The sequence below is a fragment of the Eptatretus burgeri genome, chromosome 17 (assembly GCF_056783735.1).
Source record: "Eptatretus burgeri isolate ZD-2024b chromosome 17, Ebu_testis_v1, whole genome shotgun sequence".
Classification (NCBI taxonomy): Eukaryota; Metazoa; Chordata; class Myxini; order Myxiniformes; family Myxinidae; genus Eptatretus; species Eptatretus burgeri.
Window position 1 is genome coordinate 23,869,108 of NC_140977.1, and position 15,950 is coordinate 23,885,057.

General features: G+C 47.1%; 1 protein-coding gene across 2 annotated transcripts in view; it reads right to left on the minus strand.

Annotated features, from left to right (window-relative positions):
* Positions 1–1,482: 1,482 nt before the first annotated feature.
* Positions 1,483–15,950, minus strand: part of THOC1 (THO complex subunit 1) — a 35,317-nt gene continuing 20,849 nt past the window's right edge. Inside the window, exons 9-20 of one of the 2 annotated variants that reach the window (XM_085863049.1) lie at positions 12,458–12,637; positions 12,006–12,137; positions 11,797–11,897; positions 11,519–11,585; positions 11,334–11,384; positions 11,174–11,244; positions 9,778–9,873; positions 9,613–9,678; positions 9,301–9,384; positions 9,029–9,176; positions 8,033–8,105; positions 1,483–2,037 (exon numbers count right to left, since the gene is read on the minus strand). In XM_085863049.1, coding sequence (XP_085719175.1) covers positions 1,730–2,037; positions 8,033–8,105; positions 9,029–9,176; positions 9,301–9,384; positions 9,613–9,678; positions 9,778–9,873; positions 11,174–11,244; positions 11,334–11,384; positions 11,519–11,585; positions 11,797–11,897; positions 12,006–12,137; positions 12,458–12,637 — 1,377 coding nt within the window. In that variant the 3' untranslated portion in view covers positions 1,483–1,729. The remainder of the gene's footprint in view (positions 2,038–8,032; positions 8,106–9,028; positions 9,177–9,300; positions 9,385–9,612; positions 9,679–9,777; positions 9,874–11,173; positions 11,245–11,333; positions 11,385–11,518; positions 11,586–11,796; positions 11,898–12,005; positions 12,138–12,457; positions 12,638–15,950) is intronic. The other variant, XM_085863050.1, reaches the window with a different exon arrangement.

Here is a 15,950-nt window from a genome sequence, read left to right on the forward strand (position 1 = left end):
ATTTGGCATTTCTGTTCTGCAGGGCTTTCTGATCAAATCTGCCTGATTGGCCATTTGAAAATCCAAATTTTGAAAAAAAAAAAAAAAAACAAACTTCAAAAAAATTTGAAGTCACAGCCGGCTGAAATTCTTGAAGCGCAAGTGAACATCCAGACAGAGAACCGAGGGGAGATGCAGTCATCATTGATGGCTCAGCACTTATCAATGCCCTACCTCCACGCACTTCAAAGATATTTGATGACTATGCCAAAGAAGACATCATCCCAAAGGTGGAATCCTATGGTGCCAGGTACGAGAGGGTGAACGTAGTGTTTGATGTGTACAAGAAGTCAAGTCTGAAGTCCGAGGCAAGGTCGAAAAGGGGGCAAGGAATCAGAAGAAGAGTGACAGGAACCAGTAAGACCCCAAGTAACTGGAGAAGCTTTCTTCGAGATGACAGCAACAAGACCGAGCTGTTTCACTTCCTTGCGGAAAAGATGTGTGAAGCACAGACGACAAGCACAGTCATTGTCACAAAAGGAGAAGATGCCATTAGCAACACAAGGAAGTCACTGGATGCTGTGTCTCCATGTTGTCATGAAGAAGCTGACACTCAAATATTTGTACACGCCAGGGATGCAACGACGGATGGTAGCAAGTCCATTATCATTAAGGCTTAAGGCTAATGACACGGACGTACTAGTCATAGTAATATCTGTACTGCCATCCTTCCAGGAACTAGGTCTTGAGAACATGTGGATTGCCTTTGGCCAAGGAGCCAAGGCGCGATGGATTCCAGTCCATAAGGTAGTTTCTGCAATAGGGCCTGAGAAAGCTCGAGGGATCCCATACTTCCATGCGTTCACTGGATGTGACGTCGTGTCTGCCTTCCACGGTAAAGGGAAGAAAACTGCATGGCAGACTTGGAACGTCTTTGATGATGTTTCTGAAACATCCACCAATCTCAGCCAGCATCCAACATTGATTCGTGATCTTGACTTTTTTGAAGTTTTTTTTTTTTTTCAAATTTTTCAAAATTTGGATTTTCAAATGGCCAATCAGGCAAATTTGATTAGAATCCCCTGGAGAACAAATGTGCCAAATTTGATGCTTGTATCATCGTTTGCACGATTCCTCTCAAAAATTGCTCTTATCTGCCCCCACTGTGAGCTTTTAAGCAGGACTGCACGTCTCCTGCGCTTTGCCACCTCAAATGGTCTCACTTTTTACCTCTGAGCCTTACTATGCCTACCAAGACCCTTTTCCCACCCTTCTACAATTGTTCTGAGACATCCATATGTTCTTGTCCTGCAGTATTCCCTTTGTATCTGTTGCTCATTTTCTTCATTATTCTGCTCTTCCAGGAGCCTGAATACCTGTTTAAAAGCATAATACCAAAGGATAATCAGGACCAACAATGATCATGCCTCATCTCTGTAAAGGGAGTAATTGTGGTTGCCTCGTGAATGGAGTATCCGAGTTCAAACCCAACATATGATGTGCTCAGTTGCTCATTGTGTTTACTGGCCCCATCAATCAACTGATACATGTAATAGATTTTGTTCATCACAAGAAAGTTTCATCATAATAATGCAAAGCACCACTCATCATTTGATGAAATTTCCAAAATGTGCAGGAAAAGAACAAAATCAAGCTTTACAAAACATTCTCCACAGCAAACTCGAAGTTTGGAAAAAAGAAAACCAAACTTGTTTGTAAAAACAGAATTGTTGGGCTCGAAGAACAAACATCACTCTCCGCCTCCCTCACCCTCTGCGTCAGTAACCTCCGTCATGACACTCTCCCATAAGTGGGCTAACCCTGCGGAAATCAGGGCCGTGCCCAGGGCTTCGGCTGTGCTGTTGGTACCCTCCCTACGACGCCACATGTTCAGCGCCAGGCTGGCACGCCCAGCCGAAGTGCTGGCACCCACCTCGGCGGCGCTCACTTCTGCAGGAGTGAGCGCTAAGGCGTTGGCCAATTTGTGCCAGGTTGGTCCGACACGTGAAGAGAGCAGAGAGGAGATGCTGGGGGACAGGGGCTGCGATGCAGGCGGGCCTACGGGGAAAAGGAGGGCACAGATGAACAAAAAATAAATAAGACCAAAGGAAGTAAAATGCACCACAGCGGGTTTGACGCCGAAAACCAACACAAGGCAAACAAACCCGTAGGACATGTTGACAGGATTTCACTATGGCACAGCAATAAGTGGAAGGGGGAGAAAGGTAGATACTGGACAGGTGAGAGCAAATGGATCATTTCATGCCAACTCAATGAATGGTCCCACAGGTGACCTCAATATCTCAGATATTGATGCAAAACAATTACCCCACCCACTCCCAAATTTGCTTTCAACTTCACAAGTAAAATGACTCCACAAACGATTTCATCCCTCAATTCCAAGTAGTTTGGACGTTACGGCACCTGCACACACAGGGTTCCACCCACATTTATTTTTACATTTGCAAATCATTTTTTACGAGCCATGCAACAAAATCTAGTCGGGACAAGAAATGCAAAAGTGTTATAGTCATCAGAATGGCCATGGACTCCAAAGCAGAGTGGCATTTGTCTTTCTTTCGTGACGAGCCGTGGAAAACATCCGCCCACCTGATGGAATAGGAGGGATGGTAAAAGGGCGGTTTACAAGCAAATGTGGATATTCTTCTTCTCATAGACAATCAGATGTTGAAAAGTGCCAGTCATGATCTTGAAAGGATCACGCTGCTTTTTGTTTGTTCGTGCAAATAAGAGAAGGAATGCAAATAGCGCTTGTGTTGGCGTTGTGATACCCTTTGGTTAATTGTCTCTCCGGCATTCATTCACATCACGTTTTTTTCTGTTCATTCTGGCGTGGACCGAGAAACGAGGTGCGTCACTCAGCGTAGTCCCGTGGCGATTGTGGACCCTTTGTGTATTAATTTCCGTTCTGCTTGCGTAACAAATCCTCGAATACAATTGGTTTGATTCCTGACAAACAATTTACCTTTGAATGAGATGGAATGGCTGAGGCGCAATACAAGCAAGCTCCGTCCCCTCTCCCCACATGACGCTGCATCGCACAGAGCGATGTCATTTCTTGTTTCAACATTGATTTGATGAAGAATTGCAAATTTTTATTGTGACATTGACCTGGCATGTGTGACAACAATGTGGTTCAGCAAATTTTGGGAAAATTTCCCCAGGGCGAGAGAATTGCATTAAAAGAAAAAAAAAAAAAACACGACACACCCGCATATATTTCCAGGAACGTATTATCTTGTCCTATAAAAGTGAATTTGTATGTTTGTTTATCGTTGCTTCAAAATCAGAAATCAGAAAAATCAGAAATTGGCCGACGCAGGTGATGTGAGATGACCTCGGCCAAATTATAGGGAGAATAGAGCAGAATATTTGTGAAGTGCAACATGTCTTTTCATTAAATCCGTCAGCAAAGCGATGGATAAAAATGCCTTGTGTGTATATATACTGTATATTATATAGTTACGAAAATAACTTGGAGGTTAATTATTCGTCAGTTATACGTTATACCGTAATGAGTGTTAAGTGGGTGAAGTGAGGGATTGGCCTCTCAGCGAAGGAGCAGAGGCACTGCCTATAAAAGGGGGTGAGGCACGCCAATCAGCAGCAGAGCCACAGGGGACAGCGACAGGTCAGGTATGGGAGCATGCACCAGAACAGCACGTCACTGCGTCCACTTTCCATCAGTACTCCAGGGGCCTCCGTCTGGCCATCCCCCAGGCAGATGCCTAGCCCATCCCCATCTCCTTGAGATGCCGATCAACTTGCTGCATCCATGAGGCACGTGGTCGGCCCACTGGCCTCCCCCACTCACGAGGCTCACTGAGAGAATCTGGTGAGCAGGATCAGCGTCAGGAAAACGAGCCACATGTCCATACAGCCACAGCTGACGCTTACGGACTGCAGGAAACAAATCTCATTTGAGTCTCAGCAACCGCTCGTTGGACACAAAGATCAACCAGTGATATCCAAGGATTCTCTGAAGAGACCTGGTACCAAAGGAATTAAGTCTCTGTCTCAGATCCCTGGTCAGGGTCCAAGTATCACATCCGGAGAGCGAGACTGGAAGCACCAAGGACCTGAAGACTCAGACTTTCGTCCTCCTGCACAGGTACCAACAGCGCCAAACCCCATGATCCAGTGAATCCATGACTCCCCAGGCCCGACCCAGACGTCTGTTGACCTCTGACTCACAACCAGTGGAGACATGAATATCACTGCCAAGGTAAGTGAATCTCTCCATGACCTCAACATCCTCACCAGAAACAGGTAGACAAGATAGCAGCATTCAAGATGTCATTGAAAGCCTGAATCTTCGTTTTGACCCAGGAAACCCGTAATCCCAGCGGCTCCGACTCATCATTCAGCAACTCGAGGGCCCCCAAAAGGATATCCAGAGTCTCCGAAAAGATGACTGCATTATCTGCGAAATCAAGGTCAGACATCTTGACATTCCCAAACGATGCACCACAGCTTGATCTCTCCAACATCCTCCCTAGAATCCAGTCCATACAAGCGCTGAAAAGTGTGGGGGCCAGTACACACCCCTGATGAACTCCAGTAACAACTGGAAATAAGTCAAGGATCGTACCATCACACCTCACAGCACTCTCAGTACCAGAGTAGAGTTCAGACTTCAGATCGATCAGTTTTGGTGGCACCCCATGAAGACCAATAATCCTCCAGAGGGTATCCCGATTACCTGAATCGAACGCTTTACAGAGGTCAACATAGGCTGCAAGCAGCCCCTGCCGAAACTCTCGTCTGCGTTCAGTGAGGACCCGAAGAGAAGGATATGGTCAATGGTTGACCTCTTTGGTGTAAAGCCTGACTGCTCTGGACGGTGGTGCTCAAGCAGATGGTGGCGAACCCTATCAAGAATTATCTGAGCAAAGACCTTGCCCGGCACTGAGAGCAGCGTAACTCCTCGGTAGTTGTTGCAGTCTTGGCGATCACCCTTCCCTTTCCAGAGAGGGACAACAAGGCCCCTCTTGCAGTCAGTTGGGATGATGTCTGTGTTCCAGGCAGAGCACAGAATTGCATACACTGACACGAATACAGCATTTCCATCAGCCTTGAGAAGTTCAGCATGGATGCCACGGATCCCAGGAGCTTTACCCCATTTCAACCGGTTCACCACAGCCCGTGTTTCCACAAACGAAGGTGTATCACAGTTGATTGGAGGGATAGTAACACCCCCGACATCCAACTCAACAGCTGGTGGGTCAGCCTGGTACAGCCGCTGAAAGTAACCGGCTCAGCGGGCCTTCACTTCGGACTCCTTTGTCAAGAGCCCACCACCCTCCTCTCTAATGGCAGTACATGCACCGAGGGACGGGCTTGGAGGAACGCAATGCACAAATTTCCCTGCAAGTTGGACGAGAATCACTTGACCACAGGTGACGCTCTATCCCCTCACAGATTCCTCCCAGACAGCCTAGAAGAGAAGCAAATAGTGTGATATGCTGTGATGGCCACAGAGCTACACAGCCCAGTGCAGAGGGGAAGCGAAGACCCCAGGATAGAACAGGAGCCATACAGCTATGGAAGCAGAGCCAGACAGAAGGCCTCGCTGGAGCGCGGAGACCCAAGGGCAACTCCAGACCGGGAGAGACGCCGGCACGCTGGACAAGACGCACCATGAGTAGAGAGGGATCTGAAGCTATGCCTGCACCAATACATCCCGGGTCATCTCCGATGACCCGCAAGACTAACCTGTGCTGGGCCTCCCAGAGTTTCACAAGGAAGACGTGCATGTGTACGCACATATTTGTCAACTCTCCGGTTTTTCTTGCGTTGCTGACTGAGTCTGCCAAGTAAAAATTGGTATTAAGAATAGCAGTGGGAACTATTACGAGTGTTACCAGCCAGATTAAGCATACAGTTTGTATTTCTCTGCCATTTTATTCATGTTCGCTACGAGAGTGCATGTGCAACACCCATGCAAGTAGAGGTGGGGGCATGTGGGAGAGGCGCTACCAATAAAAAGGCAGGCACACCTAAAAAAGACAGCCCAGGATGCCCAGCCTTCAAAAGAGCCATGCACAGCGACAGACAGTCAGCCTGGGGGACCACATGCACAGCAAAACAGTTTACCCAAAAAGCATCACACACAGCACAGACCAGATGCGCGACCAAACCACGCACACACACATTAATGTAGATACAATGAGACCTGGAAGGGCTCTGTTGATGCACTTGCTGAAACCCGCATATGGAAATGACACACACACACACACACACACACACACACACACACACACACACACACACACACACACACACACACACACACACACACACACACACACACACACACACACGAGAGCGGACTGGGAGTGGTCCAAATCCACACATCTGCAGACCAGCCTACACCCCCGCCTTCTGGCGCTTCATCGGAAAGACCACATGCATTCTCCACTTTTGTCCAATGTTCTGCACGTCCTGTGGTCCTAAGTCTGCCGATGCCAAGTTTAGAATAAAGGACAGCACGGAACTGTGACAGTCCCGTGAAGTATGGCATCTAGTTATCTCTATTTTTAATTGCCATTTCCACTTTCCAAGCCCCATCCCTATTATTTATAAAATAAAATTAAATATAAACCAATGTCACCCGCAGGGTGACCCGTATCTTGCCAAAAGGTGACCACGTGTGACTTCTTTAAGGTAACACTGAGGTGAACAGAGCTACGATCCACCAGGAGCGACTCCTTGAGAAATATCTGCCTAAGAGATTCCGATGAGAATCGTTCTACAGAGTAACCATGAAAAATATGCTTTTGCCTCATAACGTCACCAAATGACGTCATAATGTCTCAAGCTTGACATATCTAGAAAGCACTCATCGAGGTGTTCAATTTGAGGTACTACACGATATGGTTCCTAAAACTTGAAAATTTGACTTTGGTGTCAAATATGTTTGACCTGAGGCGCTAACCATGAAGGTCAAGGCCAATCGCCACCAAAAATTAATCAGCTGAGCGCCAGACCATGAACTATATTCCCATGAAGTTTGAAGACGATCCGATCAAAATTACTCAAAAAAATAAGGGTTTCGTCGACTCCCCTGATTTGCGCCAAAGTGACCTTGACCTTTGACCTTGACCTTCAAAATTTTGTGCGCTGAAAGGGACCTCTCTAGGCTTCTGATATGCGAAGTTACAAAAATTTCCAATGATAACTGTGCTCTGCAGAATTTTTTATACGTGATTACAGACAAACAAACAAACAAACAAACAAACAAAAAAAAACAAGCTGACTAACATATCTTGCAAAAACTTCGTTTTGGCAAGATAAAAATCTGTCACTTTAAAACCATTTGCTGTGTGTTTGAGCCACGATGTGGTCCTCCAGCATAATAAATTGCCCCGTAAAACTGTATGCGCGTGCTGAAACCACCACTGGGTTAAATTGATAAAACAGAACAGCACCGCCGACCCGCCACACATACACAGAACGCCTCCGTTTGGCATCTTGGGAGCTCATCTCCGGTGGTCTTGCATCGCTCATTGGGAGGTCAAACCCATTACATTTTTTTTTGATTGGTAGCAGAGTTGAAGATTCTGATGAAGACAATGATGTGTTATCAAAGTGTATAATAATGAGGAAAACTGATACCATCTGCTGGCCACCAGGTAATGGTTGGAGGGTCATTGACGGTCAGTGTTGGGTACTATTTCAGTACATCGTTTGTCCACAGACTTTGGTTAAAGTTACTTTCCGGATCCAAAGTTTCAGCTCAATATCTTCATGCAGGGGACACAAAGACCCGAACCTCCCGAAGCACTAACAAAGCTCGGACTCAATCCACTCATGCACAGAAAGGGTGCAACGCCTTATTTTTAGGGGGGCAATAACCCTCAAACCACTTGGTCAGGGGCTGCAATTGTTTGCAGGGTCATTTCACCTGTAAAAGTATTTTTTTTAATGAAAAAACAAACAAAACAAAACAAAAAGCAAATTTTCAATCTGAGACGGTCACCGAGGGAACGTCTGGAAAGTTGTTTTGGCCTGGATAGACCCAACTACTCACTGTCGTTATCGTTGTCTTTCAAGAGTGCATCTTCTTCTGGCTCTTCCTCGGTTTTTATTTCCTCTGGGGGCGGCTGGGGGATCGTGTAAGATTGATGAGATCGAGGACTTGAAAGGCAAAACGATTTTGGTGTTTATTTATTTATTTATTTTTGCAAAAGTCTCCTCGCTCGCAAATAGTCAGGCAACATCATTTAAACAGGTATGTGGGCCGTTAAATGTTCTACAAACGCCAGTCCAAGACGAGGCAAAAAGAGTACAATGAGATGTATGTAAAAATATCCATAAATCTTCTAAAAAAATTTTTTTTTTAATCTACTTGTCTGTTGGAAAAATAAAAACCTGGTGCATCTTGGACTGTCTTGTTCGTAGAACGAGACAATCCAAGCCATTCTGAGCACTCGTCCGAAGCACTACAACAAACTACCACCCTGAAGGCAGTATACACCGGTTATGTGGATTTGCAAGTTTCTATCCACACCAGTCTCATGATAGGGCAGTCTTTGTTTTTTTAAAATGAAAATCGGTTTTAATACCCAAAGGTGGTTGTGCAGGAGAACAAGGATAAACAAAGGTGCGGGAAAGGGGGCTGGGAGGTCCGAGGAGATAAAGGTGGGTATACAGGAAAGCGAGAGGAACCAAATGCCGAGGAGAAGGGGAGGGTAGGAGGAGACAAAGGTGGGGGATGGTGGGGTGCAGCACAGTGGGAGGAACCAAGGACAGGGTTGGGGTGGGGGGGGGGGTATGGGCCAAAGCCGAGTTTGCAGAGCGAGGCGAAAGTAAAGCTGTGAGGAGGAAAGAAAACAACAGGTTTTGATGCGCAATGTACAAGACACCTGAGAAGGTCATTTGGTCCATTACGACTGTGCTTCATCCACATCCCATAAATTGAATTGATTAGTTCATTAATCATCTACGATACTAACCCAATCTCTACCATTTAGCCAATTTCACTGGGGAGCAGGGGGTGGTGTGGTGGAGGGAGCAGATAATGTACCGGGAGTTCTCTTGCAAGCCTTGTAACCAAGTGTCCAAGGTACTCCGGTAGACTGCGGAATTGTTGGTTTGTGGGTTGGAAAAAGTGTGGGCTGCGTCGGGACAGTAGTCGTAGAGCCCTCCAGCCATAGTTTGCATTATTTAACACCCTGTCGTCATCAGGAGTAAAGCAAAGACAAATGTAAGAGGGAGAAAAGCCACAGAGTAATGGACGAGGGGGGTTGGTGGAAATTTTGGATGAATCGGAGAACAAAGTCCCGACAAAATCCTCACCTGTATTCCTCTTCCACCATGTTGTCTGGCTCTGCCTGCTCAATGGCTTCTTCAAAGAACTCTTCCAAGCTTGGCAGGAACTCCCTAGATAAATAAGGATTGGAAGCGGGTTTGTGGGGAGACAGCGTGATGGAGAGTGTGTGACAGACAAAAGGTGAGGGACACCAATCTTGTATGGTCATTGCCAATCGTTGGCTCTTCTGCCAGTCATGTCAGTCTTTGCCACACGTTCTGCAGTTGAGATAGTGTCCAAACTCATTCCCACATTGTTTCAGTTTTTCTATGAACGGATCATTCACGAAATAACCTCACCTGTTTTCTGCTTTGCAAGCTTCCATGTTGTCTGGGCAGATGTTCCATAACCTCGTGAGCTCCTCACTGCAGGGAACACGCACAATGCGCATGTCTCGGCTCAAGGCTTTCCGCCGTAACAGTGCAACATCTCAAGAAGGCTGCGAGCAGTCGTGAAGATGTTACCTTCCCATCAAGTACTTCTTATTCCCACTTCTGGAGAAAAAATCTTCAGGAGTTTGACGCCTTCGAAATACCCTCGGGCTCTTGGAGTCTGACGGTCTAAACGGATCAAGGGATGACAGAGAAATAATTTAATCCTATTGCGAGGTGAATGACTAATACTGTACACATGACCATCTCGACTGACCACTGTTTTTGGACAACAAAAACAGAGCACCGACATAAATAAATAAAGCGATGGAGTCTGTCCCTTTGTCATTGTGAATGGTCACCAAACTTCGATATTAATTGGAGATCCCTTACAAGGAACTTCGACGCAGGAGGAAGCCATTAAGCCTATCAAAGCCAGCGCTATTACCACCAACCTATGGTTGTTTGTCCGTGCTATAATTTTTTTTCAAATGCTGAGCGTCAAGCAAGGAAGCAGCACGTACCATTTTTAAGTCTTTGGTGTGACTTGGCCAGGGTTTGAACCAACGACCTCCCAGACTCGGAGCCGACGCTCTAACCATTACACCACTGAGTCTGGGAAACCTACCGAGTCTCATTGGCATAATTTATGTATTACAATTATGCTTCTTCTTCTTCTTCTTGTTCATTTCCCTTTATATGGGGCGAGGCCCAATGGTATTAATTATGCTTATGGCATCCAAACTTATTTCCAACATCTTTTCATTCGATTCGGCTCGGTCAAAATTAGATTTTTCTCAAAGCATCCGCCATGCATGCCTGGTGTTGGCTTTATGGTGAGGGTGCTGGGCTAGGAATCCTCGGATCCTGAGTTCAAATCCTGCTCAGCCAATGAATTAATACCAGGTGGGGTCGACTCGTCCAGTCATCCTTCCGAGGTCAGCAAAATGAGAACCAGCTTGCTGAGATTTAATAAGCCATTACAGTATTCTGTGCTGGAGTGGTGACCCATCCAGGACTGTGCCCAATAGCCCAGGAGACTGCTTCCGCAGCAACGACACTCTGTCGAGAGTATGGTCCCAACGGATGGATGGATCCGCCATGCCGGATGACCTCACAGTAATCCAGTGTGCGGTACTTGAAGCCAAACCATCATAGGATTGTCATCGTCGTTCTATGGCCCTCCCGTCCTATCGAATGCCATTCCATCCAATCATCCGTCCTTGATGGGTACATCCACTAATTATAAGCTAAACAAATAAATATTGTGCAGACAGTAGTGCGTTTCACTCTCACAACAGCATCTACCACTGATGCATGTAAAAGTACAAGCAAAATCATGAGACCAAAATAAATCATCCAGGGGGTGTAAAGAAGGGGAAAAAAATTGACAGGAGAAGATCAGAGCATGCGTGCTCGAAATTATAAGAAACCCAACAGAATTCCACAATCTCTTCCTTTACGTCTTAGTTTAAAAGGCCCAGCTCACCTTTCCCTAACAAAACTTGGGCACCCTTCGTTCTTCCACACAATCCAGTTTTCCTCCCTGGCCAGGATGTGCTGGAAACGCAAGTTGTGGTGTCAGGGAGTAAGCAAAGCTTTCCGAGATCGGCCTCAGGTTAGAAATTGAGAAAGTGATCGACGCTTACCTCCACAGCTTGTGCAAATTTCTCCCCGTCCTGGGGTGTTTCTCGAAGAAGCTGTATCAGAATAAAAACAGCAGAGGCAGGGGCCATCAAAGGACAACACCAGAACTCAAATTGAATGGGACAACAGGTGCAAGAAAGGTCGAGAGAGAAAGAGAGAGAGAGAGAGCGAGACAGAGGACATTTACCTGGTACACCTTGGTGGTTGTATCGTCAATCCACAGCGTCTGCTCATTTGTCAGAACCAACTGGGAACTGGAATTGATGAAACGAGTGACGTTTACAGCAAGAGACGGACAGCAATAAAAGATGCAAAAAGAAAGAAGTGTGTAAAATACGCTGCCCCATCAAAATAAGTAAGTATAAATAAAAGTAAAATGACTACTGTAGATATAGCAAAATAAAAGATGATGGAAAGGTATAGAAAAAAAAAAAACCCAAAAAGATGATACAAAAGCACAAGTACCTTTTGAACTTGACAGAGCCTTTAAGGTACTGAAAAAGTATGAGATGTTGCAAAAGAACATGTCGGCGGAAATTGCAGTCACTCAGCTGCAGGTCCATCAACTGAGGACAGAGCGGTTCGCAAACAACAAGTTAGACAGACCAACACAAAAGTCCACGGCATAGCAGAGCAACACAAAGGTGAGAATAATGTACATTGAGCTTTTGCACCTTCTCACTGGTGAGAAACTTAGCAAAATAAACGTGGTCGGTCGAGGGTCTGGATTCACCCTGTTTACGTTTCGACGCCTGCAGATCATCCAGCTTGTAGCTCGTGAATACTTGCAGAACCTCGTCTGAGAACTATGGGAAGAATGGAATAAATGGAGGGCACGAAGAAAGAAAGGTGTGAGGAAGGAACAGTCAAAATGAGGAGGAAGCCCATCCTTGTGCTGAACAATCAAAAGTGCAATTTTCAGGGTAAAGATAAAACGCAGCACAAAAATGGAACACAGAGTGATCCGAGTAGTGGGAGCAAGCAGCGGCTGAGTAGAGCGAGCGGGCCGTGACCCACCGAGGCGGCCGAGCAGAGCTAGCGGGCCGTGACAGAGAGCAAACGAGTCGTCACCACAAAGTAATTCTGTTCGTGTACACAAATAGGACTGTAACATGCAGTTGCATACCCTTTGAAAAGTCTTCCAGGCGACCTTCTCGTAGCACTGTGCAGGATTGCGGAAATAATCTTGCAGAGACCAGAATTTTCGATAAAGGTTGTAGTCGATGGGCAGCGAACTCAACTGTCCATCGTCATCTCCCATTTCCCCCTCCTCCCGCTCCATACCATCCTCTTTTTCCTCCAACATCTGGAACATGGGCACCATCAACCATCATAATCACCAACCAGCACTCTAGCAGATAAATTACAAATCTTATTTTAGATAGCATCCCCCTTCCCCACCGTACATCTCAACCCCAAAAAGGGAAATTTGATGGGAAAATCAAATAAACATAAGTACAAAAAAAAAAAAAAATAACTTTAAAAGGGCCATGACAAACCAAATCAAATTGTTCACATTGAGGAAGGTTTCAGTGGAAATTCATGGAGAATTTTAACTCGCAAGGGGAAGGAGTCAGTGGGGACCAAGGCACAAGGATCCGAATCCGGCTGATTCATGATTTATTTACTTATTTACAAGCCTCGTGGAAGAGGATCATGGAAGAGCTCTCCTACAAAATCATATAACATACATGCAAACAGACAGTAGACTGTTTATTTAGACAGACAAACACAGCCGATGACTTTGGGGGAGCGGGGGGGGGTGCACCTAATTATTCCCACCTTATTGGGTTTGCCAGAGAATGATTTTGGGCCAAATCTTTCACGAACCGTAAGGCAAGACCTGACGTTCAACTAACTTTAGCAGGAATTTGCATATTGTTCAGGGTGCCGCGATAACTCACCTTCTCTTCACAAAACACATTTCGGAAGCATTACCATCCACCAACTAATACCAGCAGGTGGGACACTTGGCTTGATGTCCAAAACCTGAGTTTTGCTCAAGTCAGGTCAGGTATGGGAGCATGTGCCAGAACAGCGCGTCGCTGCGTCCACTTTCCGCCGGTACTCCAGGGGCCTCCGTCTGGCCTTCCCCCAGGCAGATGCCAGGCCCATTCCCATCTCCTTGAGATGCTGATCAACCTGCTGCAACCACGAGGCATGTGGTCGGCCCATTGGCCTCCTCCACTCACGAGACTCCCTCGCTGAGAGAATCTGGTGAGCAGGATCAGCGTCAGGAAAACGAGCCACATGTCCATACAGCCGCAACTGATGCTCACGGACCATGCAGGTAACAAATCTCATCCAAGTCTCTCTCAGCAACCGCTCGTAGGACACAAAATCTGACCAGCGATAGCCAAGGATTCTCCGAAGAGACCTGGTACCAAAGGAATTAAGTCGCCATCTCAGATCCTTGGTCAGAGTCCAAGTCTCACATCCATAGAGCAAGACTGGAAGCACCAAGGACCTGAAGACTCGGACTTTCGTCCTCCCTCACAGGTACCGGCAGCGCCACACCGCATGATCCAGTGAATCCATGACTCCCCAGGCCCGACCCAGACGTCAATTGACCTCTGACTCACAGCCAGCATAGACATGAATATCACTGCCAAGGTAAGTGAATCTCTCCACGACCTCAACATCCTCACCACAAACAGGCACAGACAGGACAGCAGCATCCAAGATGTCATTGAAAGCCTGGATCTTAGTTTTGACCCAAGAAACCCGTAATCCCAGCGGCTCCGACTCCTCATTCAGCACCTCGAGGGCCCCCAAAAGGATGTCTAAAGTCTCCGCAAAGATGACTGCATCATCTGCGAAATCAAGGTCGGAGATCTTGACATTCCCAAACGATGCACCGCAGCTTGATCTTTCCGACATCCTCCCTAAAATCCAGTCCATACAAGTGCTGAAAAGTGTGGGGGCCAGTACACACCCCTGACGAACTCCAGTAACAACTGGAAATAAGTCAGAGATGGTACCACCACACTTCACAGCACTCTCAGTACCAGAGTAGAGTTCAGACATCAGATCGATCAGTTTTGGTGGCACCCCACGAAGATCAAGAATCCTCCAGAGGACATCCCGATTCACTGACTCGAACGCTTTACAGAGCTCAACATAGGCTGCAAGCAGCTCCTGCCGAAACTCTCGTCTGCGTTTGATGAGGACACGAAGAGCAAGGATACGGTCAATCGTTGACCACTTTGGTGTAAAGCCTGACTGCTCTGGATGCTGGTGCTCAAGCAGATGGTGGCGAACCCTATCAAGAATTTTCCGAGCAAAGACCTTGCCCGGCACTGAGAGCAGCATCACCCTCGGGAGTTGTTGCAGTCTTGGCGATCACCCTTCCCTTTCCAGAGAGGGACAACAAGGCCCCTCTTCCAGTCAGTTGGGATGATGTCTGTGTTCCAGGCAGAGCACAGAATTGCATACAATGGTACGAGTGCAGCATTTCCACCAGCCTTGAGAAGTTCAGCATGGATGACACAGATCCCTGGAGCTTTACCCCGCTTCAACCGGTTCACCACAGCCCGTGTTTCCACAAGCGGTGGACCACAGTTGATTGGAGGGTCAGCAACAGGGATTGTAACACCCTTGACGTCCAACTCGACAGCTGGGGGATCAGCCTGGTACAACCGCTCAAAGTAACCGGCCCAGCGGGCCTTCACGTCAGACTCCTCTGTCAAGAGCCTACCACTCTCTGCTATAACTGCAGTGCTCCGAGGGATGGGCTTGGATGAACGCAATGCGCGAATTCCCCTGTAAGCGGGACGAGAATCACCTGTCCACAGGTGATGCTCTACCCCCTCACAGATTCCTCGCACATCGGCCTCCTTGTCCACCTTTAGTGCACGTACAGTTTTACGCCATAGCTCCCTGAACAGCTCAGCTCTGCCATTCAGCCTGGCCCTGCGACTGGTCAATGGTATCCAGTGTCCCTTGAGAGATAAAATTCTTCTTTGGCCTGCGGTGAGTTCCAAGGCATCCACTGGCAACATCAAGGACGGTGGTCTTGAAGGCGCTCCACAACTCTTCAGGACCCCCCAAATGTCCACTCAGCCTGTTTGCAAACTCCTCAGCTACTCTCTCATCCTTGAGCTTGCCAACATCCAGCCTAGGCTGGGATGGTATCATTCTCTAGGATTTAAGGTGCAGCTTTAGAGTTGATACAACAAGCCGGTAGTCAGTATTGAGGAACTGAGCACTCCGGTAGACCCTGCAGTTCTGGATCATCCTCCAGCGACCGTCAACGAGGACATAGTCAATGTCCTTTCCCACACCGCCAGTGTTGGAATACCAAGTCCAGCGATGAGCTTGTGGGTGCTGAAACCATGAACCAGCCACCCTCAGTCCATTATTTCTTGCAAAGTCAAGGAACTTAGTGCTATTCTGGTACATAGTTCCTGACCCATGGGGACCAACACATGTCTCATAACCATCCCTATCAGTTCCAGTCGATGCATTGAAATCCCCCAAGACTAGAAGTGTATCTCGTCTGGGGCACTGATCAACCACAGACTCGGGCGTGGCGTAGAATGTGTCCTTCACAGTGAGATCACTCGCCTCAGTCGGAGCATAGACAGAGACCAGGGAAATGACATCTAAGTAGTGACGAA